Genomic DNA, 16335 nt, shown 5'->3' on the forward strand with positions numbered 1-16335 from the left:
GTCACGTCAAGTTTTGCTTTCAAGAGAGATGCCAGCTCAGAACAGTTTATGGCTGAACATGTCACAAAAAGATCCACAAAACACACACTATTAAACCCGACACCCCAATAATTCTGGTTGTGTTTTTGTTGTAAATTCAGCATTCAGGCCCAGAAACTGTTAGGTTTTACAAGCCCTTTTCAAGCAACCCAAATACTGTGCAACTCCAGAAAAAAATTCTGGATAAGCATCAAAACCCTGTGAAAATCAGAGTTCTGCCCCAAATCCAAGATGCAGTTAGGCGTGGTTTTAAATATACAAGCTCAGTGCAAACACCTCATCTACTGCATTGACATTTCAAAGTGCAAACCCCTGAGTGCCCCTCTGCCCTCACCACCTCCCCACATCTTTGCAGCACATGTGGCTGCTGGGAGAGCCCCTGGGCCAGGCAGGCACAGGGAAATACTTGCAGCCAAATGCCATGCAGGGTTTGGGCACACAAAGGATTTGGAGCTCATCTCTCAGACTCCTTGTCTCAGGATAACACAGACCCCTGGCTTTACCCCAGCAAGGCCCTGGTTTCCCACCATTGGTGTTTCAAAGGTGTTCACAAAAAGCTCAACCTCAGCCTTGCCAAATCCATTGATGGCAAAGCTGGTCCTGATTCACTGCTAAGGCTTTGGAAACTCACAGCTAGGTCAGTCCCCTGGTCCTGCAAAGAGTGGCTCCCCCTGGACCATCTGGAACTCCTGTAACACAACATGCTCCTTTCTCCTGAAAGGCCAGGGTTATTATAAAGCCCCAAAACCACATGCCTGGGTTGTAGGCAGCGCCTTCACTCTTTGATGCCGTCAAAGTTTTTTTAGCCAACTTTCCTGACTAAAAACACACATGCTTCAAGAAAACCCTTATTTTAAAGCTGTAATGTAAACAACATTATTATTATTACTATCCCCTAAAGGCTACTGCTGGCAGGCAGCAGTGATAAAGCTCTGCCAGAGCAGTCTGGCATCTAGCAACAATTTGTTTGTTGTCCTGCAAAAATACAGAGAGCCTTGCCATATAGTATTAGCAACTTTCTGGTAACATTAAGAAATATATTGGCTTGAAATTAAGTTATCACACCAGAAAAAATCTTACATCTCAAGGGCAGGTCTCTGCTGGAAGTAGTACCAGCCCAGGGGTGCTGGTCAGGGGAGGGGAGAGGAGAGCTGGTGGTGGCCAGCAGAGCACAGACAAGGTGCCCCTGGCACAGGCTTGGTGTGGCTGGCAGAGCTTTTCTTCAGAACCTGGACCATGCTGAAGGACACAAGCTCAGCACTGCCTGGCTGTGCCTTGGGAGCACCAGGAGGGCTCCAGCACTGCAGGCATGTCACCAGCAAAGCTGTGTCCAGAAAGCACCCGAGTCACCTGTCATGGAGCTGCAGCAACACCTTGGTCACCCCAAAGGGCCAAGAGGCTCCTGCCTTTCAAGCAGCAGCTTTTCCCCACTGTTCCCTATAAGCACAGAGCAGGGAGAAGTAGAACCAATCCATTAAAATGCTTTTTTCAGAAAGAATGTGTATATACTATAGAAATTTTCTGAGAATGTGGGTACTCCAGTTCACAGGATTTTTAGAAGAAACTCAAGAGAGAGATGGTGCATGTCAGCCTGTGGATTCGGTTGGAAATCACCCATTTTACAGCACTGCATGCTTGCAGGCTTGAATCCTTAGAGGGAGCAGAACTGACATAACGAGCTTCTTAGGACACAACTTCACTGCTCTGACTGTCTGAAGAGGCAGGGATGGATCCTGGCAAGGATACCTGTGACAGATCCCATTCTGTCTATCGCTCTTCTAGCTCTGCCCCTATCTCTGGAGGATGGCCCCATCCTCCCCCAGCAGAAGCACTTGCCCCAGTTCCAGTGGCATGGGAGCTCTCTGCAGACTCACAGTGCCAAGATTACAGCCACATCATGTGGAGCAGCATCCCACAGGAGCACAACACACACTGGACAGTCTCCACACTGTCTCCACTCCAGCTGCATCCCATCCCACTCTGAGGAGATGGTTTCAGCACCCACCACCTGTTTCTCCTCCCTGGAAGTGCTCAAGGAGTGACTAACTGCACTGAAAGATGGAGCTGTTCTCAAAGTGAGACCAATCAAGAGAATCAACAGGGAATTATACTGTTCCTGGGTTTGGAAAAGATGCAATTCACCTAATGTCATGAAAGAACATCAGTGGAACTGGAGCATCTTCTGAAGAAATTTCTAGATCAAATTGAAGATGTGCTTAGCTCTTTCACCACTATTCTTAAATCTTCTGGACTCCTTCCAGCCATTATTTAACTTTCCATGCTTCTATATCTTACTCTGAATACTCAAGTCTCCTGTCTGCAAAAAGCAGCTTCTCCTCCTACTTGGCAGCTTTGTAGGAAGCCAAGGTCCATTCTCCTCTGCCATTGGTCAGTCCAGAAAAACAGCCCTATTTTCTCCTCTCCCTTTGTAGCTGGGAGGGCGAAACATTCCCATTAGGGCTTCCTGCTATGACCTGAGGGCCAGTGCCACCCAGACTGTGTGATCCCATGGGTGTCTGGGAGGCAGCCATGAGAAATCATTCAAAAAGTTCAGTGGTTGGACTCAATCATCTCTAAGGTCTTTTCCAACCAGAATGATTCTGTGATTTTTGTGAAATTCCTGACAAGAGTGTCTGGGGATGAGGAGATGCTCTGAACTCCACCTCACAGCCACAAGTCCTAGAGGAAGGGGTAGGGCTTTAGTCATCTTCTCGTAATGCTGACAGAGGCAGGTTAAGCCTCACAAAGGTCACTGACCTCTTACAAATGCTCTCCTGATGAGAGGACTGGGATAGGGCAGGGAAAGAAAATCACTGCAGCATCCTGCAGTTCCATATAGCACAGATTCACAGTAAGGAGAGGTGCAAAGAGGAGGCCAAACTAATTAACAGCCACCTGCTCAAACCCCAGGCTGCTATTCCTTGCTCCAGAGACTTAAAAGACTTATCTTTGACAGCTTTTTACAAACACGAAGCCCTCACTTTACTGACATCCTTATCTCAAAGTGCAAGATAAGAGAAGCTGAGGCAGAGAGAAAAACCACAGGAGGACTCACCAGGAAAAACCACAATTAGAAACTGGGAGCTCTTCCAGAGAGACCATTAGGTTCTGTTCTCCCCTAACACTGAATTACTGGGAATATTCAGAGTTCCTGCATCCTAAGTAAGCAGTCACACTGAGGTTTGTCACAAGTGGGCAAGTCACATTGTGCCTCTCCTTGGTAGAAGAGGTGAACCTTTCACACACCCCTTTCCCTTGGATTTGTCAGAAGCCTGAGATAAATACATAGTAACAAAAATTTAAAAATAAAAACAAAAAAAAGTTTTTTAGCAAAAGCACCTGGTATTCCTGTTTTGAGTTTTCATCTTTTAGTCCCTCACTTTATAACATAACTCCACCACAAAGTTCAGTGGTCTGTAGAAAAAGTCAGCAAAATCAGAAAAGTCAGGAGCTACAACTTCTACATGTGTAGAAACTCACAGGCAAAATCAATATGGTCAGAAGGGTGAAAAAAAATTAAATCTTCCTCAAGCCTTCTTCAACATAAAACAAGAATCAATAAAGAAACAATCAAATTTATTTTGCCCTGGTGTTGGTCACCTTTAACAGAAATATCCCTCCCTATAAAGCACCTCCAGTTTTCATAAGCAGCGCACAGAACATCAGGAACACCAGCAGTTGCATGCTGTGACAATAAATAAAGATAGAAGCCTGCCCAAAAGATCTCTGAGCCCTTTGGCCTCTACTGGCTGAGAAAACACGTTTGGTTACAACCAAGCACAGGAGGAAACACAAGGTCTGGGGCTCCGGAGAGAGCTCCATCAGATGGCCTCTGCTCAGAGACACTGCTGTGGGTGCAATTTCTGATAAATGTATATAAAAAGACACAAAAGCTGCTCTTGCCAGCCCAGTCTCTTGGTCTGCAACACAACCAAGCTGGGGAGCAAGCCCTGATGCTGGATCTCCAGTGTGTGGCACCAGTTCCAACTAACAACAACCTGCTCGGGTCCAGTATACCCTTTGTAGGTGATTACAGGAAACAAAAAGGACTAAATTCAAAGCAGGTTTTCAACTGGCGGGCATCCAAAACTGCTGACTAAGGAGAAGAACAAAGCCAGATGGCATATGCTGGTATTGTTAGGGATTATGCAATGTAAGGCAATAGGAAAAAGAGCAGAGAAAAAGACCCAGTTCAGTCCCATGGCTCTTCTCTTGCCAAATGAACATACCGGGACAACCGTGAAACAATCAGTTCATGGGTTTCATTCCCCTCCACCTCCAGACTGAACTTAAATATTTGTATAAGCCCAGGCATAACTTTTATCTAATGTTTTCCTTGGGGTTTACTAGTTGTTTAGAGCATTCAGGCTAAAAAGCATTCCCTCACATTCTTGCCACAGAAAGAGCTGAAACTATGATACTAATTAAAACCACACTCCTTGGTATCAAGAAGACATGCTATTATTTTCTTTTTTTGCTCCTGAGAAGCTGTTAATATTGGTAACACATCTGGAATATTTTCTTTCCAAATGCCATGCTCCGTGTCCTCTCCTGCTCAGGTCAGATGCTTTATGAACTTGTCAGCAGTCTGGGGTGGGAAGGCTCATGTTTACAGGAATAGATTTTTATTTATTTATTTATTTTAACAACAAACCATTTGCCAGCTTAGCTTTATGAAAAGCACACCTAGAAAAAAAAAAGTTTTACACTGCATGAAAGGCAACAAGTGAAAGAACTGTCCTGCCATGGTGATCAATGGGCCAAATCAAGGGATGAATCTTGCCAATATATGCTGTAGGTTTTGAAAAACAGCTCCTGACTTTGCCAGGACACTCCTGGACACTCAGCACAGAGCATGAAAGGACATGGGCTGTCCAGACTTGCTCTGGGGTAGGATCTATTAAAGAAAAAGGTAAGATTTCATTCTCATTTTACCCATCTAATTTGGATATTGCTAGAAGCTCCATTACTTTGGTATCACCACCTCATAACCATTAACAAAATTATCTTTGTATCATTGCATGGGAAAATGCTATTATCTCTTTTGAAGGACAGAAAATTAAGAAAAAAATTTAAAAGGAAACAAGGGCCAGATTTGAGTTTAGTGCAATATTCAAAAGCAACTCTGTGTATCCTGGGAGGCCTAAGTCTACTTAAAAAATTAATTTTCCTGTCCAAAGACCAAACAAGTGTGCCTTGTTCAGAGCAGTGATTGTGGTGCAGGGAGAAGAGGACAGGCTGCTCTGGTCCAGTCTTCCCAGAGCACAGATTTCCATCCCTACTGACATGGAGCAGCATCCCAGACACTGCCTGGCAGCTCCCTGCAGAAGAGCCAGGCTTAGTATGCACAGAAGCATCTGCACCACTTGCCAGGAACACAGACATGGCAGGAGGGACCCTCCAGGGAAGGCACTTGTCCCACAAGTGTCACTCTCAGGACCACAAAAGTAAATAATCTTTCATCACAGCAATTTGATTTCTGGTTTCTGTTTGGGAGTGTGGCTTTCGCTGTGTTGACTCAAAACAAAACTTCCCTTTTTCACAGCCACAAAGATGCCAGATTTTAATTCCTGGTGGTGCATAGTGCAGACAGTGAAGAAGGGGGCCTTTGGGGGCTGAGATGTTTTATTTTAGATTTCTGGTTTGGTGGCATTTTAGCTCAGAGCAAGCTCCTGCCGGGTTAGCAAGATTCTGTGCTCACCAACAATACAGAAGAACTGCTAAAGTTGCAAAAACAAGTTAATATATAAAAAATATGACTTCAGCAAAGATGTTAAGCTAGATGAGTGAAGGCACTGTAATTTGTTACATGCTTCCACTGTGCGAGGATCCAAAGTAATAAAATATTCTTGTAACACTAGAACCATGAGGCCCAGCCCCAGTATGATGTTGGGATCCCAGTATGAGCTCAGCCACAGCATCCCCTGGCTCACCACCGAGAGGACCCTGATGTCACCCACCTCCCCAGCACAGCCCTCTGCTTTTCCTTTTATTTGGAACTTCAGTCCAAAGAAGGATCACGTAACCAAGTCACTCCATTTACAGATGACATCTCATGTCAGTTTAACACAACTGTAAAGCACAAATCCGTCTGCATCCAAATGTGCCCAGAGAGTCCCAGGCTGGCTGCAGAGCTCAGTTTTAGGAACACTGGGGAGGGCTCAGGATGGCAGGGGCTGCCTTGCAAACCCCACGTCCCCTCCCCGCTGCTTTTCATTTGAGGTTGACAGGCGAAGCTCCAACACATCATTACAGCCTTGAGGAAGCTGCTAAAGGTAACACTCAGGTTACAAATGAATTAATAGGAAACACTTACCTTCCCCACTAGCTTGCCTTTCCTGTTCATGCAAAGGTAGAAGTCTGTCTCCTTCCCTTTGATCCGGACTTGACTGCCAAAAGTGTCTGTTTCCACTAGAAGCTGGGCTTGTAAAGGAAGAAGAAGAAGAAAAAAAAAACAAAACATTTACCAATGTGGTCCCATTAAGTCAGAGTATGCAAAGCTCATCAGCATTACCTCTAACTGAACCACACCACAATAGGATGCTCTGCAAAGGAATAACCTGAGGAACCCAGAGCATGGTCACAGGTGCAGATCAGATATGTCTCCACTGATGCCCATGTAGATGCTCTGGATTTTATGTCAGTTTAGCACAAAATACACTTAGACACACGTGTGCTCCATCATTCCACATCAGCCCACCATCAATATAAAGATAAATGCTCTCCTTCATACTGCAGGAGGGTTCTCAGAGGGTAAGAACATGGATTTTATTCTCATGAAAATACCAGATGAGCACAACAAGAATGAAAATCCTTTCCTCAAGACCAGCAGCCCTCCAACACTTCACAGAAGGGGTCCAGCCACATGCTTGGGGTACAACACATCACAGTGATCTCCTGAAGATGGCCACAGGAGCTAGCAGGGGAAAATTTCAGCATTGCTCATTCTCTCTGATGGACACCCATCCTGCAGACATCCTCTGTGTGACCAGCTATGTTCCCAGGAGTTCACTAACTGCTTTCTGACAGTGCAGATCCATGAATCCTGCTCTACATGGGAGAAAACCAGACATTCTCATAATGTCTCATCTATTTATTGAGGCCAGAGCTGGTTTGCAGAGCTCCCAGGAGCCTTGGTAGAGGACAGATTTCTGCTGCATCTTCATAAACCTCCTGCCTTGACACCATTGCACTTACAGAAGTCACTGAGCTGCCACCCAGATGTTCAGTGTGTCATCACAATCTCAAAAGCCTAGACAAACTCAGCATTTCATTTCCTCTCTGATCTAAACATGAATTCCAGTCATGCTCAAGGTTCAGATTCCAGTAGTTTCCCTGGAGAGGCAGGAACAGGCAGACTGGACATTTTGGTTCAGATCCATCTCCAATATGGAGGGGGAAAAACGAGACACGGTCAAAACCCAACACAAAAATGTGTAAATGTCAGCAAGTGCAAATCCATGATCCTGCTCTGGAAATACTCAGGCTTGTAAGACCCAAGCCTTACCGTAGAAACATGGCTTTTGCCAAACACTGGAGAACGTTTGATCTGTCCTGCAAAAAGTCACATTCTTTTTGGCATTCATATTTCAAACTTTAAAACCCTCTAAGAGCGAATACATTCGCTGTAAGGCTTTACCATGGGGATAGAAATAGGAGTTTGTTTCATTTAAACACATTAATATTTTTCCCACTTGTAAAGTTAGCCTTTGGCTTCTGCAGCAATGCAAATATCACAAAACTTTAACTCAAGAGGGCCCTAAACAGAGTTTTTTCCCTTTGCAGCTCAGTCACATATGCAAGTTCAGGGTTTTCCAGTTACTAGCTGTTTACACTTACTTAGATCCATTTGTTAAACCTGTTACCACAGGGCATGCTTAAATAATAGCTTCTTTCTGACAGCCAGAGGGATAATGCCTGTATTATAGCAGAATATTACTTGCAATCATCCATAAATATGGATTTTTCTCCAACCCTCTCAGAAAAGCACCATTTTTGCAAGTATCTGTGATGGGGAGCTGCTTGCCAGAGCCGGTCAGGTGCTACAGGCTTTCCCTCTAAGGTGGTATCAAAGCAATGACTCCCCAGCATTTCAGTGAGAAAGGGCCATGCAAACCAGAAACATCCCACCAGAGTAAGGATATAAAGGGGAGCAAAGTCAGGATGGAGGAGGATGGCAAAGGGTCCAAGATGGATCCTCAAGGGGAAGATGAATGGCTTGGCATAGAACTTGGTAAATGACCACGGCTTCAAAAAGTTCAGGGAGGCTGCTCAGATGCCACTCAGCACTAACCAGCTGGAGAACAGTCAGAGCTAGGACTGTCTTTGAAGATGTGACTGTGAAAGGTCTTCACCTCAAATGGACAAAGGCATTAGAGAGAATTAGTGATTGACCTTCAGTGGGAAGAGCAGCAGCCTGCACACAAGGGGAGGTTATGGAGCCAGTACAAGAGGTCCCAAGGATTGGCCCAAGAACCAACACCCAGAACACCAAGGAGTCACCTGCAGATCTACAGTGTCACATCCACCCAGGCACTCAAACAGATACGGGGCCAACTATCAAAGGGGTCAAGTGAGGGCTCCACTTGCACACAGGCAAGAACAGGAGACCACTAGTTTCCATCTGAGCAGCAAGGCATTCCCTGTCCATTCCCATGAAGCTGCTAAGAATAACACTGAATGCCAGGCAGGGGTTTTGGCCAGCCATAGGAGGAGCTAATTCCTCCTTAAGGCACTCCAACAGAGCTTTAATCTGTGGTCCTGGTGGACAGTGAGCAACTTGCACCTTGCCAGCACAGGTCCCCCAGGGGACAAGCATGTGGCATGCCAGTTCACATCCCCCACTGCCTTGCTCTACAGGCAGTATGAGTAATATCCAAGCTTATTTTAATTTGAAAAATATCACCTTAAAAAGATGCCAGTTCCCTGCTGTGAAAATTACAACCATCTGGATGGAGTGATTTCAAATAATTAATCTAGGTCTCCTTTGACACCGCTACTAATTAAAATATGATACCTTCCTCCCCCTTTTTAAATAAAGAATTTAAATAAAGTTTAAAGATCTAATAAAATAATGTCATAATTTAGAAGTAAATGGAAGTCACCTTTCCTGCAGGCTGCAGAGGTTACACTGGTGCTGAGATCCCTCCTGGGCCAGTGCCACAGCAACAGAAGATGAGCAAACACCTGGAGTAACAGCCACACCAGCAAACATTCCTCCTCCCAGTACACACCAGTAAACATCTTCCCTACATGAGGAGGCTTGTAAACCCCAGAGATCATCCACCACCCAGTATCTAGGAGGGGGATCCAAGGAAAGGAGGTTCAGAAGATGCTGCCTGCTCTCTGCTGTCACTCTACCTGTACAGAGGCCATGCACAGGTACCCATTTCTGAAAACTCTGAGTCTTAAGATTCTGGCAACATGTTCTTATTTCTAAGGATCCTTTCCTATGAGAGATCAGTGGGGCTTTAAAGTTGGATTCAAAACCTAGTTGGCTTGTAGCTTAAGGCATCCCTTACAGCTGATCCTCCTTTTTACAACAGGCATCTCCGTAGATGTTCTCAGGAGCTGAGACCTTGGACAACATATCTGGTCAGCTAAAACCATCTGGGAGAAATCCTAGCCCTGAATGATGCAAGAGGAGTTTCTGGGGTAAGGAGGATGGCCTGGCAGAAGAGGCTGCTGACATCTCTGGCCTTACTCATGGCAGGAGAAGAGCTCAGTCACCACCAACAGAAATCAAATATGAAACTGGGCCTGGCTTCTGTTGCTATGATAAAGATGCTATGGCCACACAATCCAGTGTGGCATCCAGTTGGCAGCCGGTCACTAGTGGTGTCCCCCAGGGATCAGTGTTGGGCCCGGTTCTGTTCAATATCTTCATCGATGATTTAGATGAGGGGATTGAGTCCATCATCAGCAAGTTTGCAGACGACACTAAGCTGGGGGGAAGTGTCGATCAGCTGGAAGGCAGGAGGGCTCTGCAGAGGGACCTGGACAGACTGGAGAGTTGGGCTGATTCCAATGGGATGAGGTTTAACACGGCCAAGTGCCGGGTCCTGCACTTTGGCCACAACAACCCCATGCAGCGCTACAGGCTGGGGACAGAGTGGCTGGAGAGCAGCCAGGCAGAAAGGGACCTGGGAGTCTGGATCGACAGGAAGCTGAACATGAGCCAGCAGTGTGCCCAGGTAGCCAAGAAGGCCAATGGCATCCTGGCCTGTATCAGGAACAGCGTGGCCAGCAGGTCCAAGGAAGTGATTCTGCCCCTGTACTCAGCCCTGGTGAGGCCACACCTCAAGTACTGTGTCCAGTTCTGGGCCCCTCAGTTCAGGAAGGATATCGAGGTCCTGGAGCAGGTCCAAAGGAGGGCAACCAGGCTGGTGAAGGGACTCGAGCACAGACCCTATGAGGAGAGGCTGAGAGAGCTGGGGCTGTTCAGCCTAAAGAAGAGGCGGCTCAGGGGAGACCTCATCGCTCTCTACAACTACCTGAAAGGAGGGTGTAGCCAGGGGGGGGTTGGGCTCTTTTGCCAGATGACTTTCAACAAGACAAGAGGGCATGGTCTTAAGTTGTGCCAGGGGAAGTTTAGGTTAGATATTAGAAAGAATTTCTTTATGGAGAGAGTGATCAGACATTGGAATGGGCTGCCCACTGAAGTGGTGGATTCTCCGTCCCTGGAGATATTTAAAAAGAGACTGGATGTGGCACTCAGTGCCATGGTCTAGCAACCGCAATGGTGGTTCAAGGGTTGGACTCGATGATCTCTGAGGTCCCTTCCAACCCAGCCAATTCTATGATTCTATGAAAATAATCAGGGAAAATCCAAGGGAATATCCACAGAAAGCTCAGGTTAAATAAGTCCCACCAAGTCAGAATAGCATCCCCATGGCAGTCAGCTGCCCAGGACACCTGCCTTCCATCTCTATTAGTCCCTGGGTACACTGTGGAGAGCTTACAATCAGTATTTTCAAAAGCCCTGCACCCTAGCCTTCAGATCAGGTATTATTGTTTAAATTCTTTGACAGCTAGATATTCTGATATATTTTCCAGAGGGGAAAAAAAAAAAAAAAAAAAGAAGAGCTAAAGAGAAAAGATGTCTTTAGAGGGTGAGATCTTCTGCTACGTGCTTTTGCCTTATTGGCCCATTTAACCTAAACCTTCCTGAAAACTCCCACTGGAAAAGACTGAAAAGACTGGAATTCCTCACATGTCTAGGTTAAAAGGATTACATATATATATGTTGAAAAGCTATCTTCCAGCTAAGAAAACATGAAGTCAGGGTGATACGTGAAGGTGGCAGAAAATATGCCATATTATCTTCCAAATATTTCCTAGGAGTGGGAGGATGGGAGCCAGAACAGCATAAGGAAAGAAAGGAGAGAGGGGGCACCTGAGGAGGGTGAGGTTTACACAAATCTATCACAAAAGACCAAGCACCATTCAGTTTCAGATAAATGAAGAGATAATGAAGAAAGCACAACAATAGTGAAGAAAGACTGGATTTTTTTTTTTCTTTTTTCCCCCAACAGGTATAAATCCTGCAAAAGGAGTCTCAGAGAAAAACAAACTATGACCTCTTTGCTGCCCCTGGGCATCTTGAAGCAGTCCAGCTATTGCATTTCTTTTTCTGATGCAATTACAAACCATTCTCAGCATTTGAAACAATTTCCAGTTAATGAAGAGGATGTACAGATAGGCCAAAGCTGACACCACTTTTGTGATGGCGAGCAACTTTCCAGTTTAGTAATTGTAATGTTATGAACTGAGACAAAATGCATTTGCAAAGTTCACAGCATTTACCACATCTGATGGGAGAAAAAAATTCACTCCCTGGTATGGTTGAATCTTCTAGTATGAACCCCTGCATGGCCAAGGGTGCTTAAAAAAATAGAAAACAGTTAAAATACAGCCTGGCCCCTACCAAACCCTTTACATGCTTTACATGACCACAACATAGGGGAGAATGACCCTGTCTCCACTTCACATCCATGACGTAATGATGAGGGAATAATGCCAAAATTAGGTAAAGTCTGGAGGGTCTAATAAAGCCCACAAGGCTAAGAACAAGTGAGGGAATCTAAGCTGCATCCTCAAGATTTGTTTGCGCACTTATCTATTTCTCCAAACTGTACCATTTTAAATAGTTACAAGTCATACAATCCAATTCCCATCTCAATTATTCAGGTGCAAACCAGGAGTAACTACTGAAATCTATAAGGCTGGTGCCCAGGAGGGCAGAGCTCTGACCCACATACCACTGCAATGAGCTCATCGAGTCTCTTCAGTGAGCATAGGATATGTATGTCAAATTATTATAAGGGGTGGCCACAGGGAGGTGGAGTAAGAGCAGCTCCAAGATTCAGGCTCCAGGTATTTTCTTTTTTAAGCCAACACTTTGCACAAGCAAAGGAACAGCCCAGTGTTGAAGCCAGGGGAGCAGCATACCCAGGCTGAGCCCAGGCTCTGAATAATGCCACCTCTGCATGAGGTTTTCTTCTAAACTCCTTAGAAGGAGGTTTCAAAACATGGTGTATTTTACTCAGTCGGCAGAGACAGTTAGGGACGAAGACACAATTTGAAGCACATGAGGTCCACAGACCATCAGCACATCAATAGAAGCCAAGTACCAAGTTCTCTGTGGCACTTCTCCATGCCTGATTTTTTGGGACCAGGACCAGGACCAAGAGCTCTGTGTGAACAAAAGAAAGACTGCAGAGACAACTTGCCAACAGCATAATGGCCTTACTAGCTCTCAGGAACCAGACAGGTTAAATATTTGCATGGGAGACATCAGAAGAAAAAGTATAATGCAGCAAAGACCTCAAAGGCACATACAGTGCAGCAACCTGACACTGCAAATACTTTCACACAAAGGACTTCCCACACATCGGAAGTCCCTCAAGTGCTGATAAAGACCCTACAGGGCTTCAGGGTCCTGCCTTAGCCTCTGGCTGCACAGTGGGACACGCTGGGAGTATGGTTTGGACACAGAGGTGTAGGCTTTCGCCCTCCCTGGTCCTCTGCAGGGCTGTCTCCTTTCCCTGCCTACCTGTAAGGCTCAATGGGATGGAGAAAAGTGCAGAATCACAGCCCTTCTAGCTGAGAAACACAGGTTAAAGTTCTTCTTCCAGGTGTGCTCTGGGACACCTCCCTCCAGCTTTCACCTCTTCACTAGCTGACAGGAGCTACAGACCCCAGGAGATGCTTTCAGGCACTGTCACCTGCAAATAACTGTCCAACACTGAGGAGGAGCCCTGTCCCATTTCCAGGACTCTGAGCTAACCTCACTGGGCACGTCTACATGACACGAGGCCAAGACATGAAGAAATATCCCCACGGTGCCAACCAGGGCAGCCGCAGCACCCAGCCCAGGACAGATGTGCAAACATGACCCACTGCTGCAGCAGTTAACCCCTTGGGGTGCACAAACAGAGATATTTGGGTAATAAAACATCACTTGCATGCTGGTGAAACCTCACCTATTTAAGCCTGTCTCATTGTTACATTTGTATGGATGCCTACCCAAAAAAATCCACTACTAGTTCAGTGACAGCTGACAAAACCTGCCCAGGGAACAGTGCTGAGCTGCTGGTGTTCCCCAAGTATCTCCAGGGCCATCTTGGGGAACACCTGCCTCTGCACCCTGTAGATCTGTTGCTTCTGCCACAGTGGCAATAGCAAGGAAAAAAAGAGATTCCAAAACAAAGAAATGCTCTCTCTCAGGGCTATCCAGGCTCCTAAAGGATGACAAGGCTTCCTATAACTTAACTCTATTCACCACATCTTGGAAGAAGCTTAAAGGAAAATGTGTTACTTTGAGGTCTTCTGTAAGTCCATGTGTACAAAAATTGTTTGACAGCCTAGAAATTTAGTCTTAGAGATTTTGTTCTACTTAAATAAAAATGTAATAAATCCCCAAATCTGTGAAAAATGAAAAAAATTTTAAAATATCTGGGGATAACATGAAAATCACAAGTAACATATTGCTGGCCCAAGCCTGCACTACCCAGGAGTCTGATCATCATTTATCTATTTGAAAAATGAATGTAAAATACTGTCACTCTGACAAGGAGCCCTTTGCACCTATTTGTAGATCTAAGAAAACAGGATTAAGCAGAGGGGAATCAAACTTGGCCTCTTGCAGATGTTTTATACATAATTCACCAGAAGAGACATTAAAAATATTTTTGGCAGTTGCTTCAATGAATGTGAATAAGCTTATTTAGGCAAGATTCAGTAAAACTGGAGGTGATAGGTTGTGTGCTTTAAAAAAGCCTGGGCGGGGAGCAGCAGTGAACAAATTCTGCTCTGAACTTTGCCACCTGCACTTTCGCAATGACTAAGAAGCAAGCCTGGAAAGAGAAATGTTTAAAATGTTAGCACAGAAATTCCTCTATCTCACCAGGGTGTCTTGCTGCCTCCAAACACAGCTCAAGTGGACAGTATTTCTACAGAGGCAGGAAAACTGCTTGACAAGCTGCCAGGATCCAAGTCTGGAATTAGTGAAGGATGAGCCTCAAAAAAGTTCAGAAGCTCTGTTATGCTTGAAAAAGCACCTAAAATGAAAAATAATGGGCCAAACCTCCATGTCTTTGATCATTCTCATTTGAATAAACTCCTACTGACACAGTCAAGCCCAACAGACAAGGACCTCAGAACCTGGCCCTGAGCACCTAGCTGAAACATGTCCAAAGCACTGGAGTCTCTTGAATCTGGAAATAGCATGAACCCTTCCTGACCCATAGAGGGTTAGAATTACCACAAGAACAAACCCTGCTGAGGTTACTTTGACTCTCTTGTTCCCAGTCTCAGCTGAACCCCCAAAAAATACTGATGTACACAAAAATAAGTGGAGAACGACAACTATGGGAACCCCATGTACCCTTGCTTCTCCAAAGTTGTTTTAGATGTGGCCAGAAACATAGGACAGGCCACATTTCCTCTGAAACACTTGCCCATCTGTCTTGGAGAGCCTGGTGGCTGGCTGCTCATCCTCACTGATGAAGTAGGTGTGATGTTAGCAGCACCATAGCCTCCTTCCAGGGAGTCCCAAGCACCAATCTCTCCTGTACACCAGCACCGTGAGGTCTCACATACCCCAGAAGTCACTCATCCTAGGTTCTGCTGTTGTGTTTGTGACTGCTCCAAAGTGGGGCTGATCAGGAGGAATACGTTCAGTATTTGGAGTGTTAGTTGAGTTATGGTTATCAGCTGTGACTGATATACAAGGACACCAAGTTTTTCCAAGTTCTTATTCTGTGATGGTAAAAGTTGAAATTACAACCAATAATTGTATGGATAGGAATACAAGCATCCTCCCACATTTTCACTCAAAGGAGCTCATAGTAACTTCTCCTTATTCCAGCATGTAAAAACATGCTGAGAATAAAGTTGCAGGATGCTCTGGCGTTTTCAATTGGATTCTTGTGGATCTGGAACCCAGAGGAGCAGAGACAGCAGTGCAACCTACAAAAAAAAAAAAAAAAAAAAAAAAAAAAAAAATTCTGGTACATGGGGAAAATTCCACTATGTTTTAAGGTTTTTCAGCAGGATTTGCTCTTACAAATGGACACAAACATAATTTCAAAGATATCTGACTTTTTCATGCTTGTGCTTCTGAAGTTTGCTTTTGCCAAATAAAATGTAAATGTATTCTTAAACGAGATACAGAAAATGGTCACTGTTAGATAAGAAGAGAAGAGCGTGGCTGATTTTGCTTGAAAGAGGAGGACACGAACTGTGCACACACATCCTCTGGAACCAACTGCAGCCCAAGTGCCTCAGGTGAAGCACTTCAGAGGGTCCTCAGCATCAGTCCCTTGGAAAAGGTCTCTCCTTAAAGACACAGCACAATTCTGCCAACTGTTGTCAGAGCACCAGCTACAGAAATAACAACAATCATCACATTAGCTTTTCCTTTAGCTCCTTTGGCTTCATATATTTATTTTTGGAAACACATTAATCACAGAGCTTTTCTTAAACTATTACTTCCAAACTACAGCATAGGTAAGATTATTTACTTGCCTTTTAATGCATTTTAATTGCATGAGAAGTTTTAAAAGTGGTGGGTTTTTTTTCTTGAGTCATTTGGGACAAAAGACATCTGGCACTGGGTATTTAAATAAGACCTGTCAGAACTGTAAAATTAGTTCTGTGTTTTAATAAAGGCACTTTTAAAAACTCAAATATAATTCTTCATTCAAACCATAAGTGTTTGGATTAAGAAAAGGAGATCCCGTGTTAAATCTGAATTTAAAAAAAAAATCAAGTACAGAACTAAGTCCTCATCTG

At 44.8% G+C, this 16335-nt stretch overlaps 1 protein-coding gene across 1 annotated transcript in view; it reads right to left on the reverse strand.

Annotated features, from left to right (window-relative positions):
* Positions 1-16335, reverse strand: part of FGF18 (fibroblast growth factor 18) — a 68280-nt gene that overhangs the window by 10501 nt on the left and 41444 nt on the right. The window contains exon 4 of the mRNA XM_008498725.2: positions 6356-6462. Within this exon, the coding sequence (XP_008496947.1) occupies positions 6356-6462 (107 nt within the window). The remainder of the gene's footprint in view (positions 1-6355; positions 6463-16335) is intronic.

This window comes from Calypte anna, chromosome 13, assembly GCF_003957555.1.
Source record: "Calypte anna isolate BGI_N300 chromosome 13, bCalAnn1_v1.p, whole genome shotgun sequence".
NCBI classification, from domain to species: domain Eukaryota; kingdom Metazoa; phylum Chordata; class Aves; order Apodiformes; family Trochilidae; genus Calypte; species Calypte anna.